We start from the raw sequence: 12,500 nt of genomic DNA, 5'->3' as shown, positions 1-12,500 counted from the left end.
GAAATTGATATGAAAGAAAGAAAGAAGGAAGAAGAAGAAGAAGACAAAAAAAGAGGAAGAGAAAAAAAAAACAAAAAAATCGTGGAATACGGATATGAGGAAAGAAGAGGAAAGAAAGAGGAAAAAGAAAAAGAGGAAAGGAAAAATTCAGAGGAGGAGAAGGAGGAAGAAGAAGACAAAAAAGGAAAAGAAAGAGGAAGAGAAAAAAAACAAGAAAACCGTGGAATAAGGATGTGAGGAAAGAAGAGGAAAGAAAAAGAGGAAAAGAAAAATTCAGAGGAGGAGGAAAAGGAGGAAGAAGAAGAAGATAAAAAAAGAAAAAGAGGAAGAGAAAAAAAAAATATCGTGGAATAAGGATATGAGAAAAGAAGAGCAAAGTAAGAAGAAAAAAAGAAAAAGAGGAAAGGAAAAATTCAGAGGAGGAGGAGAAGGAGGAAGAAGTAGAAGAAAAAGGAAAGGGTCACTCGAGTCAGTCCTTCCCCCCGCCGAGGTTATCTAAGGTCAAGGTCACCTGTGCCCTTTGACCCCGGGGGCAGAGAAGGGGGGAGGGGAGTCAGGGGGGTGGGGGTGGGGGGGAGAAGAAACGTTACGGGATGCAGAAAAATAATAATAGAAAATAAAAAAATAAGAAAACCATGATAATAGAAACTAATGAGGGAGAGGGATAAGAAAAGATAAGGGAAGAAGAGGAGAAGGAGGAGGATAAACATGGAAACATGGACTAGCAGGCAGCAGAAAGCCTGTTGGCTCATTACTAGGCTGCCTGCGCTCAGTGATTTAATCAATCCGTATGCCATAGGAGTGGCTTGCAGGGAAGGATTAAGGAAGAGGAAGAGGAGGAGAAATGGATAAGGAACGAAAAGAGGAGGAAAAGAGGAATGAAGAAGAAGAAGAAGAAAGAGGAGGAGGAGGGACGATAAGAGAAGATGAAAATAAAGAAAGGAGGAGGAGGAGGAGGAGAAATGGATAAGCAACGAGAAGAGGAGGAAAAGAGGAATGAAGAAGAAAAAGAAGAAAAAGAAAGAGGAGAAGGGATGATAAGATGAATGTAGAGGAGGAGGAAGAAGATAAAGAAATAGGAGAAGGAGGAGGAGGAGGAGAAATGGATAAGCAACGAGAAGAGAAGGAAAAGAGGAATGAAGAAGAAAAAGAAAAAAAAGAAAGAGGAGAAGGGATGATAAGATGAATGTAGAGGAGGAGGAAGAAGATAAAGAAATAGGAGAAGGAGGAGGAGGAGGAGAAATGGATAAGCAACGAGAAGAGGAGGAAAAGAGGATTGAAGGAGAAGAAAAAGAAAGAGGAGGAGAAGGGATGATAAGAAAAGAGGAAAAGATGAATGTAGAGGAGGAGGAAGGAGATAAAGAAATAGGAGGAGGAGGAGGAGGAGGAGGAGGAGAAATGGATAAGCAACGAGAAGAGGAGGAAAAGAGGAAAGAAGAGAAGGAAGATGAAGAAAAAGAAGAATGAGATAAAAGACAAAAAATATAATAAAGGAGGAAGAGGAGAAAAAAACAAGAAAAACAAATAAGGAGATGAAAAAAGAGGAGGAAAAATGGCTGGGGAAGAGAGGAAAGAAACATAAGAAGAAAAGCACAATAAAAACAATAGTAAAGTAAATATATAAAAGTAAATAAACAAATACAAAAAACGTTTCTCGTCGCTATGGAAAAAAAATACGAAACTGGTCTATTTCATTTGAAACTTGGTAGTGTTGTGTAACGTTTCCTTGTGTTTCAGAGAGTTTCAAAGCGCCTATGAGGGTTACTATGAGGCGTACAGACATCCTCCTCCTCCTCCTCCTCCTTCCTCTACCCCTCCTCCCCCTTCTCCTCTTCATAACCCTAGATAAGGAAGGTTCCACTGACACTGCCCAGATTTCAGTTAGGTCCCTCTCTTCTCTCTCTTCCTTCTCCTCCTCCTCCTCCATCTTCGTCTCTTTCTCTCCCTCATTCCCTGTTACCCTTTCCCTTCGTTTCCATTCAATTTCCTTCCCTTCCTTTTCCATTCCTTCTTCTCTCTTCCCTTCCTATCCCCTCCCTCCTTCCCCCCAGCTCCTCCTTCTTCTTCTCCTCCTCCTCCTCCATCTTCATTTCTTTCTCTCCCTCATTCCCTTCATTTAAACACACATTTCCCCATCTATTGCTACCCTTTCCCTTCCTTTCCATTAAATTTCCTTTCCTTCCCTTTCCATTCCTTTACCTTTTCTTCCATTCCTTCTCTCTTCCCTTCATATCCCTTCCCTTCTTCCCCCAGCTCCTCCTTCTCTTCTTCTTCCTCCTCCTCCTCCTCCTCCTCTGGCCACCTTCCCGTACGTAAGAGAAGCAAGACAGTGTTATAGTCTGTTTCGTAGGTCACTAAAGCGTTTGACAAAAGGGTTTAATCACTACTAACATAAGACAGCCGCGTTATACGTATAGAGAGATAGAAAGATAGATAGGTAGATAGATAGCCTTCTCTTTCGTGTTTCCATGTTTCCCTCATTCTTTTCCTCTTCCTCCTCCTCTTCTTCATCCGTCTATCTTTCTTCTCTTCTTTCCTTTTTCTTCTTCTTTTTCGATCTTTCTTCTTTTTTTCCTGTTTTATTTTTCTTCATCCATTTTTTTCTTTAGTTTGTGATTCATAAAACTAATATATTCCCCCCCTTCTCTCTCTCTCTCTCTCTCTCTCTCTCTCTCTCTCTCTCTCTCTCTCTCTCTCTCTCTCTCTCTCTCTCTCTCTCTCTCTCTCTCTCTCTCTCTCTCTCTCTCTCGTGCACCTGTTCCCTCCCTTCGCCCTGCCCACCTTGCCCTTTCTGCCTCTTCCCTCCTCCACCTCCTCCCCTCCTCCTCTCCCTCCTCCTCCCTCCTTCCTTGTCCTCTCCCTCCCCTTCCCCTTTTACCTTCCCTCCTCTCTCTCTCTCTCTCTCTCTCTCTCTCTCTCTCTCTCTATCTCATATTCTCCCTCCATTACCTTTTTCTCCTCCCTCCCTCCACCTCCTAACTCTCCCTCCCTTTTCTCTCTCTCTTTCCCTCTCCCTTCCTCTCGTTATGGCTTATTACTTCTTTATTACTTTATTACTTCTTCCTCCTCTTACTCCTTCGTCCTTTACAGCTTCATCTTCCTTCTTTATTTTTCTCTTTATCTCTCATTTTCATCGTTTATGTAAGTCTCCCTTTCATTTTTTTTATCTCTTTCTCTCTCATTTCTTTTTCATTCCTTCCCTTCCCTTTCCTTCATCCTTCCTCTCCCTTCCCTTCCCTTCTCCCTTTCCCTCATCTCATCCAATCCCCCTCCTCTCTCTCTCTCTCTCTCTCTCTCTCTCTCTCTCTCTCTCTCTCTCTCTCTCTCTCTCTCTCTCTCTCTATCTCTCTCTCTCTCTATCTATCTATCTATCTATCTTTATCTCTCATTTTCATCTTTTATGTAAGTCTCCCCTTCATTTTTTTTATCTCTCTCTCTCATTTCTTTTCCATTCCTTCCCTTCCCTTTCCTTCATCCTTCCTCTCCCTTCCCTTCCCTTCTCCCTTTTCCTCATCTCATCCTATCCCCCTCCTCTCTCTCTCTCTCTCTCTCTCTCTCTCTCTCTCTCTCTCTCTCTCTCTCTCTCTACCCTCCCACGCTAGGCAGGCCGAGAAGGGGTAACGGACCTCAGACCAGAAGGGTGATTGATGGGAAGGTATTTATTAGTGTTTTTTATAGGTAGAGTTAATTTGTATAGAGTTTATATTAGAACATAAGAACATAGGGAGACTGTAAGAGGCCGAATGTATAGTGATTGGTGGGAGAGTGAATGAAGAGGAGGAGGAGGACATGCAGACGATTACAAAGAGAAACAAAAGAGATAAATGGAGGAAACAAATGAGAAAAGGAAGAAAATACAAAAGAAAACGAATGAAGAGAGAAGAAAAAAGGAAGGGAGAAACAAAAGAGATAAATGGAGGAAGCAATTGACAGAGAAAAAGAGAAAAGGAAGAAAATACAAAAGAAAACGAATGAAGAGAGAAGAAAAGAAGGAAGGGAGAAACAAAGGAGATAAATGAAGGAAACAAATGAGAGAGAAAAAGATAAGAAAAGGAAGAAAATACAAAAGAAAACGAATGAAGAAAAGGAAAAAAAGAACGAAGAGAGAAGAAAAGAAGGAAGGGAGAAGGAAAAAAAAGAATGGGAGAAGAAAATGAGGAAAAAAAATAAAGCAAAGGAAAACGAGAAAGAATACGAAAAAAAAGACAATAGTTAGAGAAAGAGACTCGTATAGATTTTAATAATAATAATAATAAAAATACTACTACTACTACTACTACTACTAATAATAATAATAATAATAATAATAATAATAAGGATGATGAATGTGTGTCGAGGTGAAACATTGGATTTCACGGCGTTTGACCACTTTCCCTACGCGCCTCTCTCTCTCTCTCTCTCTCTCTCTCTCTCTCTCTCTCTCTCTCTCTCTCTCTCTCTCTCTCTCTCTCTCTCTCTCTCAGTAAGCAGTAACAACAACAACAACAACAACAACACAGCCACGGAAGAAAGAAAGAAAAAAAAGAAAAGAAAAAAAAACATAACTAGAACGCGTTAATTACAGGGTAGCCAGCGGGGTTACTGTCTTCCTTCGTCTTACATGAGTAGGCCTAACAAGGGAAGGGGAAGGAAGGGAGGGGGAGAAACAAAGGGGAGGGGAAGGGAAGGGGAAGTTTAAGTAAGAAAGGGAGGGGAGGGGAAGGAAAGGAGGGGAGGGGAATTGGAAGGGGAGGTTTAAGAAAGAAGGAGAGGGGAGAGGAAGGAAGGAGAGGAGAAGGGAAGGTATTTAAGAAGGGGAGAGGAGAGGAAAGATAAAGAGGGTGAGAAGGAAGAGAGAGAGAGAGAGAGAGAGAGAGAGAGAGAGAGAGAGAGAGAGAGAGAGAGAGAGAGAGAGAGAGAGAGAGGAGGAAAGGGTAGGGGAGTGAAGTGGGAAGAGAGAAAAGAAGAAGAAATGGGGAGAGGTATAGGAGAGAAGATGTATAGGAAGGGGAAGGAAAAGAGAAAAGAGAAGAAGAGGTAAGCGAAGGGAGGAAGGAGAAGGAAGAGGTGGAGGCGATGGGAGGAGGGAAGAGGGGAAAAGGAAGAAGAAAAAAAGAGGAAGGAAAGAAGGGGAGAGAAGATATATAGTAAGAGGAGGAGGAGGAGGAGGAGGTAGAAGGGGGAATGGAGGGAGAAGAAAAAAAGGATGAGGTTAAGGGAGATGAGAGGAAGGGAAGGGGAAGGAGAGCGGAAGGGGGACCAAGGAAAAGGGGAGGGAAGAGAAGGGAGAGGGAGAGGGCGAGGGAGAAGGGCCAATGAACTGTAGGTAATAGTCAAATAATTAAGAACCGCGAAGGAAGGATGTAAGTCACCCATAACACGCTTCCTTAGGGCTGAAGGCCGCGGAGGGGGGAGAAAGTTGTAGTAGTAGTAGTAGTAGTAGTAGTAGTAGTAGTAGTAGTTGTAGTGGTAGTAGTAGTAGAAGAAGCAGTAGTAGTGGTAATGGTAGTGGTAGTAGTAGTAGTAGTAGTAGTAGTAGTAGTAGTATTTATGGTAATTGTCACACACACACATACACACACCATATATAAGGGAGAGGAGTTAATATGCTTGGGGCGCGCGGACACACCTTAGACTCCCCTGTTATGGAGGTGGATGTGTGGAGGGGAGGGATGATGAAGGGAAGGGGAAGGAGGTGGGTGTGTGGAAGGGAAGGGAGGGAAGGGGAAAGGTGAAGGGAGGGACATGGGAGAGGTGGATGAAGAGGGGAAGGGTATGTGTGGGTGTATGAAGAGGAGCGGGAAGGGAAGGGAATGGGAGAAGGGAGGGGAAGACAGGTAGGCGTGGGGAGGGGAAGTGAAGGGGAAGGATGAGCGGGAAGGGACATTCACTGCTTAAGCCACAACTGTTTAATTGATGGACCCTTATCTCAAATTGGTCTATACGAACATAAAAATTATAGCCCCGCCCGGGAACACAAAATTTAAGTTCTCGTTAGTAAGAGAATTTATAGAAGTACCTGACCGATACCTTTTGCTGCCTAAGAAAGTGCCTCAACTCTTACATTTATATTTTCTAAAGATTTATGAGTTAAACTGAGCCTCAAATGTTTCCAGGTCTTGTAATTATGTGAATACGCCTCTGATGAAATGTGTGTGCATGGTGAGTTTTTAGACAGGTGGATAGATAGACAGATACAGGTAGCTATAGATACTTATACTATAACCGTTACTATTATTACTACACGATATTTTCACAGCCTAACCTATCTTTCTCCTGTTCCTGCAGGGGTGTGGGTGTTGGCGGCGGCGGCTGTGCTGGTGGCGGCAGGGGCGCTGATCCCCGGGGCGGCGGCGCAGCACGAGGGGGGCGTGGTCTCCCTGCCCCCCCCGGACGATGCCACAGTGCCCGAGGACCCCCAGGAGGACACCGCGGCGGAGGTAAAGCAGTGGTGGTGGTGCCTTTTTTCTTTGGGGGAGAGATCATCGAGGGGCGGTGGCGGTGCTGGTGGTGTACTGGGGGTGATGATAGTTTGTGTGGTGTTCTATTGTTCTAGTGGTGATGATGATTGTAACCACAGCTACTATTAGTACTACTACCACTACTATACTACCACCACCAGCGGCACTGGCTGGCGGTGGCTGAGTGGTCAGCGTGAGGGCGCCGCGTCCAGGAGGACGTGGGTTCGTGTCCTCCCGCCGCTACACACAAGCTGGCAATTTTCCAGTCCCCGCCGAGAGGCCTAAGACTACCCACATGCTGTCCTGAAGACCGACTATCAACCGGACCCTAGATTATCTCTAGAAGAGGCTCAGAGATGAGCTCCGGGGGACAGCATGAGCCAGGCAAGATGGCGCCACTATAAAACACTTGCCTGCGGCAGAACGGCCTGGGGCCGACCACCAGGACCACCAAAAAAGCCTGCCCCAGCCATAGGCAGAAACGTTAAAAAAAACTGCTACTACTACTACTACCACTACTTCCGCCACCACCACCACTGCTACTGATCCGTGCCGGAATGTGGCGTGGGAAGCCTCTTTGTGGAACTCATAATTGTTGGTCATGGACCTCAAGCTCTTTCGGGGTGACTGTTGTTATTATTATTATTATTATTATTATTATTATTATTATTATTATTATTATTATTATATAGTAGTAGTAGTAGTAGTAGTAGTAGTAGTGTTATTGTGATTGTGATGTTGCTTTTGTAGCATTATACTATTACTAATGCTACATCATCATAATCATCATCAACAACAACAACAACAATGACAACAATGAAAAGGCCAGTCACTACTACTATTAATATTATATCTGCATCATCATTATTATTATCAATTTCTTCTTCCTCTTTTTTTATTCTTCTTTTTCTTTTTCTTCTTTTTCTGTTCCTCCTTTTTCCCTCTCCTCCCTCCTCCTCCTCTTTCTCCTTTTAATGTGTGTGTGTGTGTGTGTGTGTGTGTGTGTGTGTGTGTGTGTGTGTGTGTCTGTCTGTCTGTCTGTCTGTCTGTCTGTGTCTGAATACTTAACTATGTCTCCCCTCAAAGGCTTCCCTCCCCTCTTCCCTATCCCTTCCCCTTCCCTTCTCAAGTGTTTCTGTGTCATGACCTGCAATGCACTGTAATCCCCTTCCCTCTCCCTTCTCTCCCCTTTCCTCTCCCCTTCCCCCCTTTCCTCTCCCCTTCCCCGCTTTTCTCTCCTCTTCCCCCCTTTCCTCTCCCCTTTCCTCTCCCCTTCCCCCCTTTCCTCTCCCCTTCCCCGCTTTTCTCTCCTCTTCCCCCCTTTCCTCTCCCCTTTCCTCTCCCCTTCCCCCCTTTCCTTTCCCCTTCCCCGCTTCTCTCTCCTCTTCCCCCCATTCCTCTCCCCTTTCGTCTCCCCTTCCTCCCTTGCGTTGTTTGGGCACGTGGCGCGCCTCCTGGATGTCGATGCTGCTCACGGGGTTGTTGCTGTGCTGGGTGTGCTGGGTGGAGGAGGCCAAGGGGACGCCCACGGAACTCATGACTATCGCCTTACTCTACTTTTTGTTGTTGTTATAATTGAGGTTTTATTCTTCACTTTATTACGTGACTTTCTATTGTTTCTCTGTAGTCATCGTTGGTTGCCTAGCGCGTGTAACATAACAGCAGTAAGCGAGAATATAAGTTAATGAGGACGAGTTATTCAAGACATTATTAGAGCTATTTACTGAGCTCTTATTCTTCTTTATATTGCGTGACCTTATTTCCTTTCACTGTGGTCATCGTTGGTTGGCTCAGCGCGTGTGACATAACAGCGGCAAGCGAGTATATAAGTTAATGAGGACGAGTTATTCAAGACATTACTAGAGCTATTTACTGAGCTCTTATTCTCCATTATATTTCGTGACTTTATTTTCTCTCTTTGTGGTCATCGTTGGTTGCCTCAGTAAGTATAATAGAACAGTAATAAGCTAGTAGTACAAGTTAATTTATCCCTATCGTTTTAGTCTACGTATTTTAGCTATTACTGAGGTGTCGTTCTTTATGTTCCCTGACTTCTATTTTTTTACTGTAGTCATCGTCGGTTGCTCCAGTAAGTGTGACATAACAGGAATAAGAGAGTAAATTAGTTAAATCTATATTCCCATCGCTTTAGTCGCTTTGTGGTTTTATTCTTCCCTTTCTTCTCTTTCTCTGTAGTCATCGTTGGTTGGCTCAGGGCGTGTGACATAGCAGCAGTAAGCGAGTGTGCTAGACTGTTTCCCATCGCTCAAGTCTTAAGTGCATAGTTGTGGTTTTGCTCGAGGTGTGTGTGTGTGTGTGTGTGTGTGTGTGTGTGTGTGTGTGTGTGTGTGTGTTCTTACCTCACCCATTCGTTCTTATCAAACATATTTTCTACAGGATTGAGTCAAGTTTTAATTTTTCTTTCTCTTTCTTTATTTTCTTTCATCATTTTCTTTTTTTATTATTTATTTTTTACATTTTTGACACTCGATTTCATTTGGCAAAGCATCCTGAGTGTGTGTGTGTGTGTGTGTGTGTGTGTGTGTGTGTGTGTGTGTGTGTGTGTGTGTGTGTGTGTGTGTGTGTGTGTGTGTGTGTGTGTGTGTGTGTTTCTGAAAGTCACGGGTGATTTCCAAAGTATTACCTTGAGCCAGAGAGGTTACCACAACACACACACACACACACGTCATTCTTATATTCATTTTCTTCTTTTCTTCACATAATTTGCTATTTAATCGACCGTATGTTAAGTTCTGTCAGTCATTACCAACACATACAACAGCGAAACCTTCTAAACTCTTCCTCGCCTTCGTTTTTTTCCTCAAACTTCACTTCCTATTACGTTTTTTGTTATATATGTATTGACCTATTTGCTGTATTCTAATTCTCTCTCTCTCTCTCTCTCTCTCTCTCTCTCTCTCTCTCTCTCTCTCTCTCTCTCTCTCTCTCTATCTATCTATCTATCTATCTAACTATCCATCTCTTTCTCTCTCTCTATCTCTCTTATTACCATCGCAAATAACAACAGTAGCTTATAAACTGTTCTTCGCCTTCGTTATATCCTACAAACTTCACCTCCTATAACGGATCTTTTTATATCGGTCTATTTGCGTCAAGGTATTACTAACACAGTTCATTGGTAATATAGACTTAGCCATTAAACCGTAAAAGTGTTAACAGAAAGTTCGCATAGGTAACCGTGTCTGACTGACTTACAATAACTTCCTTTTTTATCGGCCTATCTGCTATTACTAACACAGATGATTTGTATGATATGAAGGTTGCCATTTAAACCGTAAACACGGTAAATAGAAAGTTCGTATGTAGGGAAGGATCTCTGGCTGACTGATAGTGTTGGAACTGATCTCAAGGGAATGACCGAGGAAGAGAGAGCTTGTTATAGTGTTGGAACTGATCTTAGGGAATGGCCGAGGAAGGGAGAGTTTGTGATAGTGTTGGAACTGATCTCAAGGGAATTATTGAAGAAGGGAGAGTTTGTGATAGTGTTGGAACTGATCTCAAGGGAATTATTGAGGAAGGGAGAGTTTATTATAGTGTTGGAACTGATCTCAAGGGAATTATTGAGGAAGGGAGAGTTTGTAATAGTGTTGGAACTGATCTCAAGGGAATTATTGAAGAAGGGAGTTTGTAATAGTGTTGGAACTGATCTCAAGGGAATTATTGAGGAAGGGAGAGTTTGTAATAGTGTTGGAACTGATCTCAAGGGAATTATTGAAGAAGGGAGAGTTTGTAATAGTGTTGGAACTGATCTCAAGGGAATTATTGAGGAAAGGAGAGTTTGTAATAGTGTTGGAACTGATATCAAAGGAATGGCCGAGGAAGAGAGAGTTTGTTATAGTGTTGGAACTGATATCAAAGGAATGGCCAAGGAAGAGAGAGTTTGTTATAGTGTTGGAACTGATCTTAGGGAATGGTAGAGAAAGGGGGAGCTTGTTATATGGGCTTTAGTTATTGATAAAGTTTAGTTGCAGTTCTTAAGGTTCTCAGGCTTACTCTTAGGCTTACTCTTACTCTGAAAGTCCTTAGTCTTGTTGTTCACTATATAGTTCAAGCCAGCAGTCAGTTCTACATGGTACTCATTTTTACATTCTTACTCCTATCTGAAATTTCTTATTTTTAACCATATAATTCACTTCAGCATTCAGTTGGTCTGGAATGTGTCGTTCTTGCTCATCTTCTGAAGTTCTTGTGCTTACGTTCAATTCTCGATCGTGCTCTTATTCTGAAAGTTCTTATTCTCACTGTTCACAATATAGTTCAGTTCGGAAAGTTCTTGCTCTTTCTTTTATACTGAAAGTTCATATTCTTACTTCTCACCGTGTGGCTAAGTTCTGAAAGTTCTTAATGTTACTCCTGTTCTCAAAGTTCTTATTTTTATTGTTCATCGTATAGCCGAGTTGTAGAAGTTCTCATTCTTACTTCTGTTCTAAAAGTTCTTATTCTTGCTGTTTTCAGCGTTAAAGTTCATTACAAGAAAGTTAGAAAGTTCCCGTCAAGAAATCAAGGTTGTTTTCCTCGCCTCACTTTTGTTTTCTTCTTCAAACCGCTTATTTTTTTCTTATTTTTTTCTCGTAATGACGCAAAGCTCAGGCCTGGAAGTTCAGTGAAGGGAAAAGATGAAGGTTAACGTTTTTTCTTTGTAATCGTATTCACTTCTCTCTGACTTGTTAATTAAGCTCCTGGTTTTTGTTTGTCTTTTTTTAAGTTATGAATGTCGAATTTCCAGTTGGCCTTGTCATTTATTTTCATTTATTCATTTATTTTCATTTATGTCGTTTATTTTAGTGAAGCCTTTGTCAGTTTTCTTCTTTCTTTTTCTTTCATATTGTTGTATTTCCTCAATTATTGTTTACCACTAAAAAAAAAATTCTCTTCTCGTTTTCCTTTTATACGTCTTTTTTTTATCCGCTATGTTCTTCCTCTTAGGTGGTGGGCGGTATTGGCGAGGACTTGTTGAGCTGAATAATGCGTACAAATTGGCCAGCACATCTATAATCTTCCCTCATGTCCTTTATCTTATTGTCCTTTATCGGGGGAGGCTAAAAAATGCGTAAAAATTGGCACTCACATCTTTTAAACTACCCTGATGTTTTTCTTCTCAGGTGGGCGGCGTGGGCGAGGACGTGGGCGTGTCTGGGGAGGCTGAGCGGGGTGACCTGACGCCGGGCGGGGGGTCACGCGAGGGTCACTTTTCAGGCGGGTCGGCGCGCGTGGTGCTGCCGGAAACCCTCATTCTGCGCGGCTACACGTCCCTCAGCTTCAGGACCTGCAGCCATGGCACGCTGCTGCAACAGGTGAGTGCCAGGGCGGGGCGGGGCGACCAGGTAACAGAAGAGGGTTAGTGTTGTTAGACGCTGCCACCCCGCACATCAACTACGTACTTCCAAAGGCCAAAAAAGAGATCTGTCGGGTAATATTAAGTGTTTTTTGAGGTTCATGGTCGAGGAGAAGGGTCAAACAACCACCAGGGTCAAAAAACTACCTATGGAAAGACCCACAACTCCTACGAAAGCCTTGTCAAATGAGAGTGCTTGGGTGAGGAAATGTTTAAGAATATGGTTGTAGCGAGGGTCGTATTTTAAAACATTTCGTCTCCCAAGTTCACATATTTGCCAAGGCTTTCGTATGAGTTGAGGACATTTCCTGGAGTAGTTTTATGACCCTGGTGGTAGTTTGACCCTTCCTCTGCAGTACCATGAGCCTAGAGAAACACTCATTAGAACTCGATTGATCACTTCTCTGACCTTTACAAATAGTTTATGTGAGAAGCGGGAAAGTGTCTATAATACCGGCCAGAGAGAGCTACATTATCCCTGACAACCATCCACAAGAAAATCTACAAAGGCTACAGCTGGTGAAAAAAAAAAATCTTGAGAAGTAGATTTGATTTCGGGAATTTATTTTTATGGGACATTTTTCAGTGCGTTTCGTGCTTTTGGGATTAACCTTTGATTGAGAACTTTATATACCTTTCCACGCTTATAAATTCTTCAGTGTCATATTTTTCCCACGTTTTTCAACATTTTTCTTTCCAGCAGT

General features: G+C 42.7%; 1 protein-coding gene across 2 annotated transcripts in view; it reads left to right on the top strand.

Annotated features, from left to right (window-relative positions):
- The window catches only part of LOC127005698 (protein crumbs-like), a 107,434-nt gene that overhangs the window by 54,749 nt on the left and 40,185 nt on the right, over positions 1-12,500 (top strand). For both annotated transcript variants that reach the window (XM_050874815.1, XM_050874813.1), the window contains exons 3-4: positions 6,268-6,419; positions 11,564-11,755. In XM_050874815.1, the coding sequence (XP_050730772.1) occupies positions 6,268-6,419; positions 11,564-11,755 (344 nt within the window). The remainder of the gene's footprint in view (positions 1-6,267; positions 6,420-11,563; positions 11,756-12,500) is intronic.

Source organism: Eriocheir sinensis, chromosome 30, assembly GCF_024679095.1.
Source record: "Eriocheir sinensis breed Jianghai 21 chromosome 30, ASM2467909v1, whole genome shotgun sequence".
NCBI lineage: Eukaryota > Metazoa > Arthropoda > Malacostraca > Decapoda > Varunidae > Eriocheir > Eriocheir sinensis.
The sequence above is the reverse complement of the archived record's forward strand: the minus strand, read 5'-3'. Positions and strand labels throughout refer to the sequence as shown.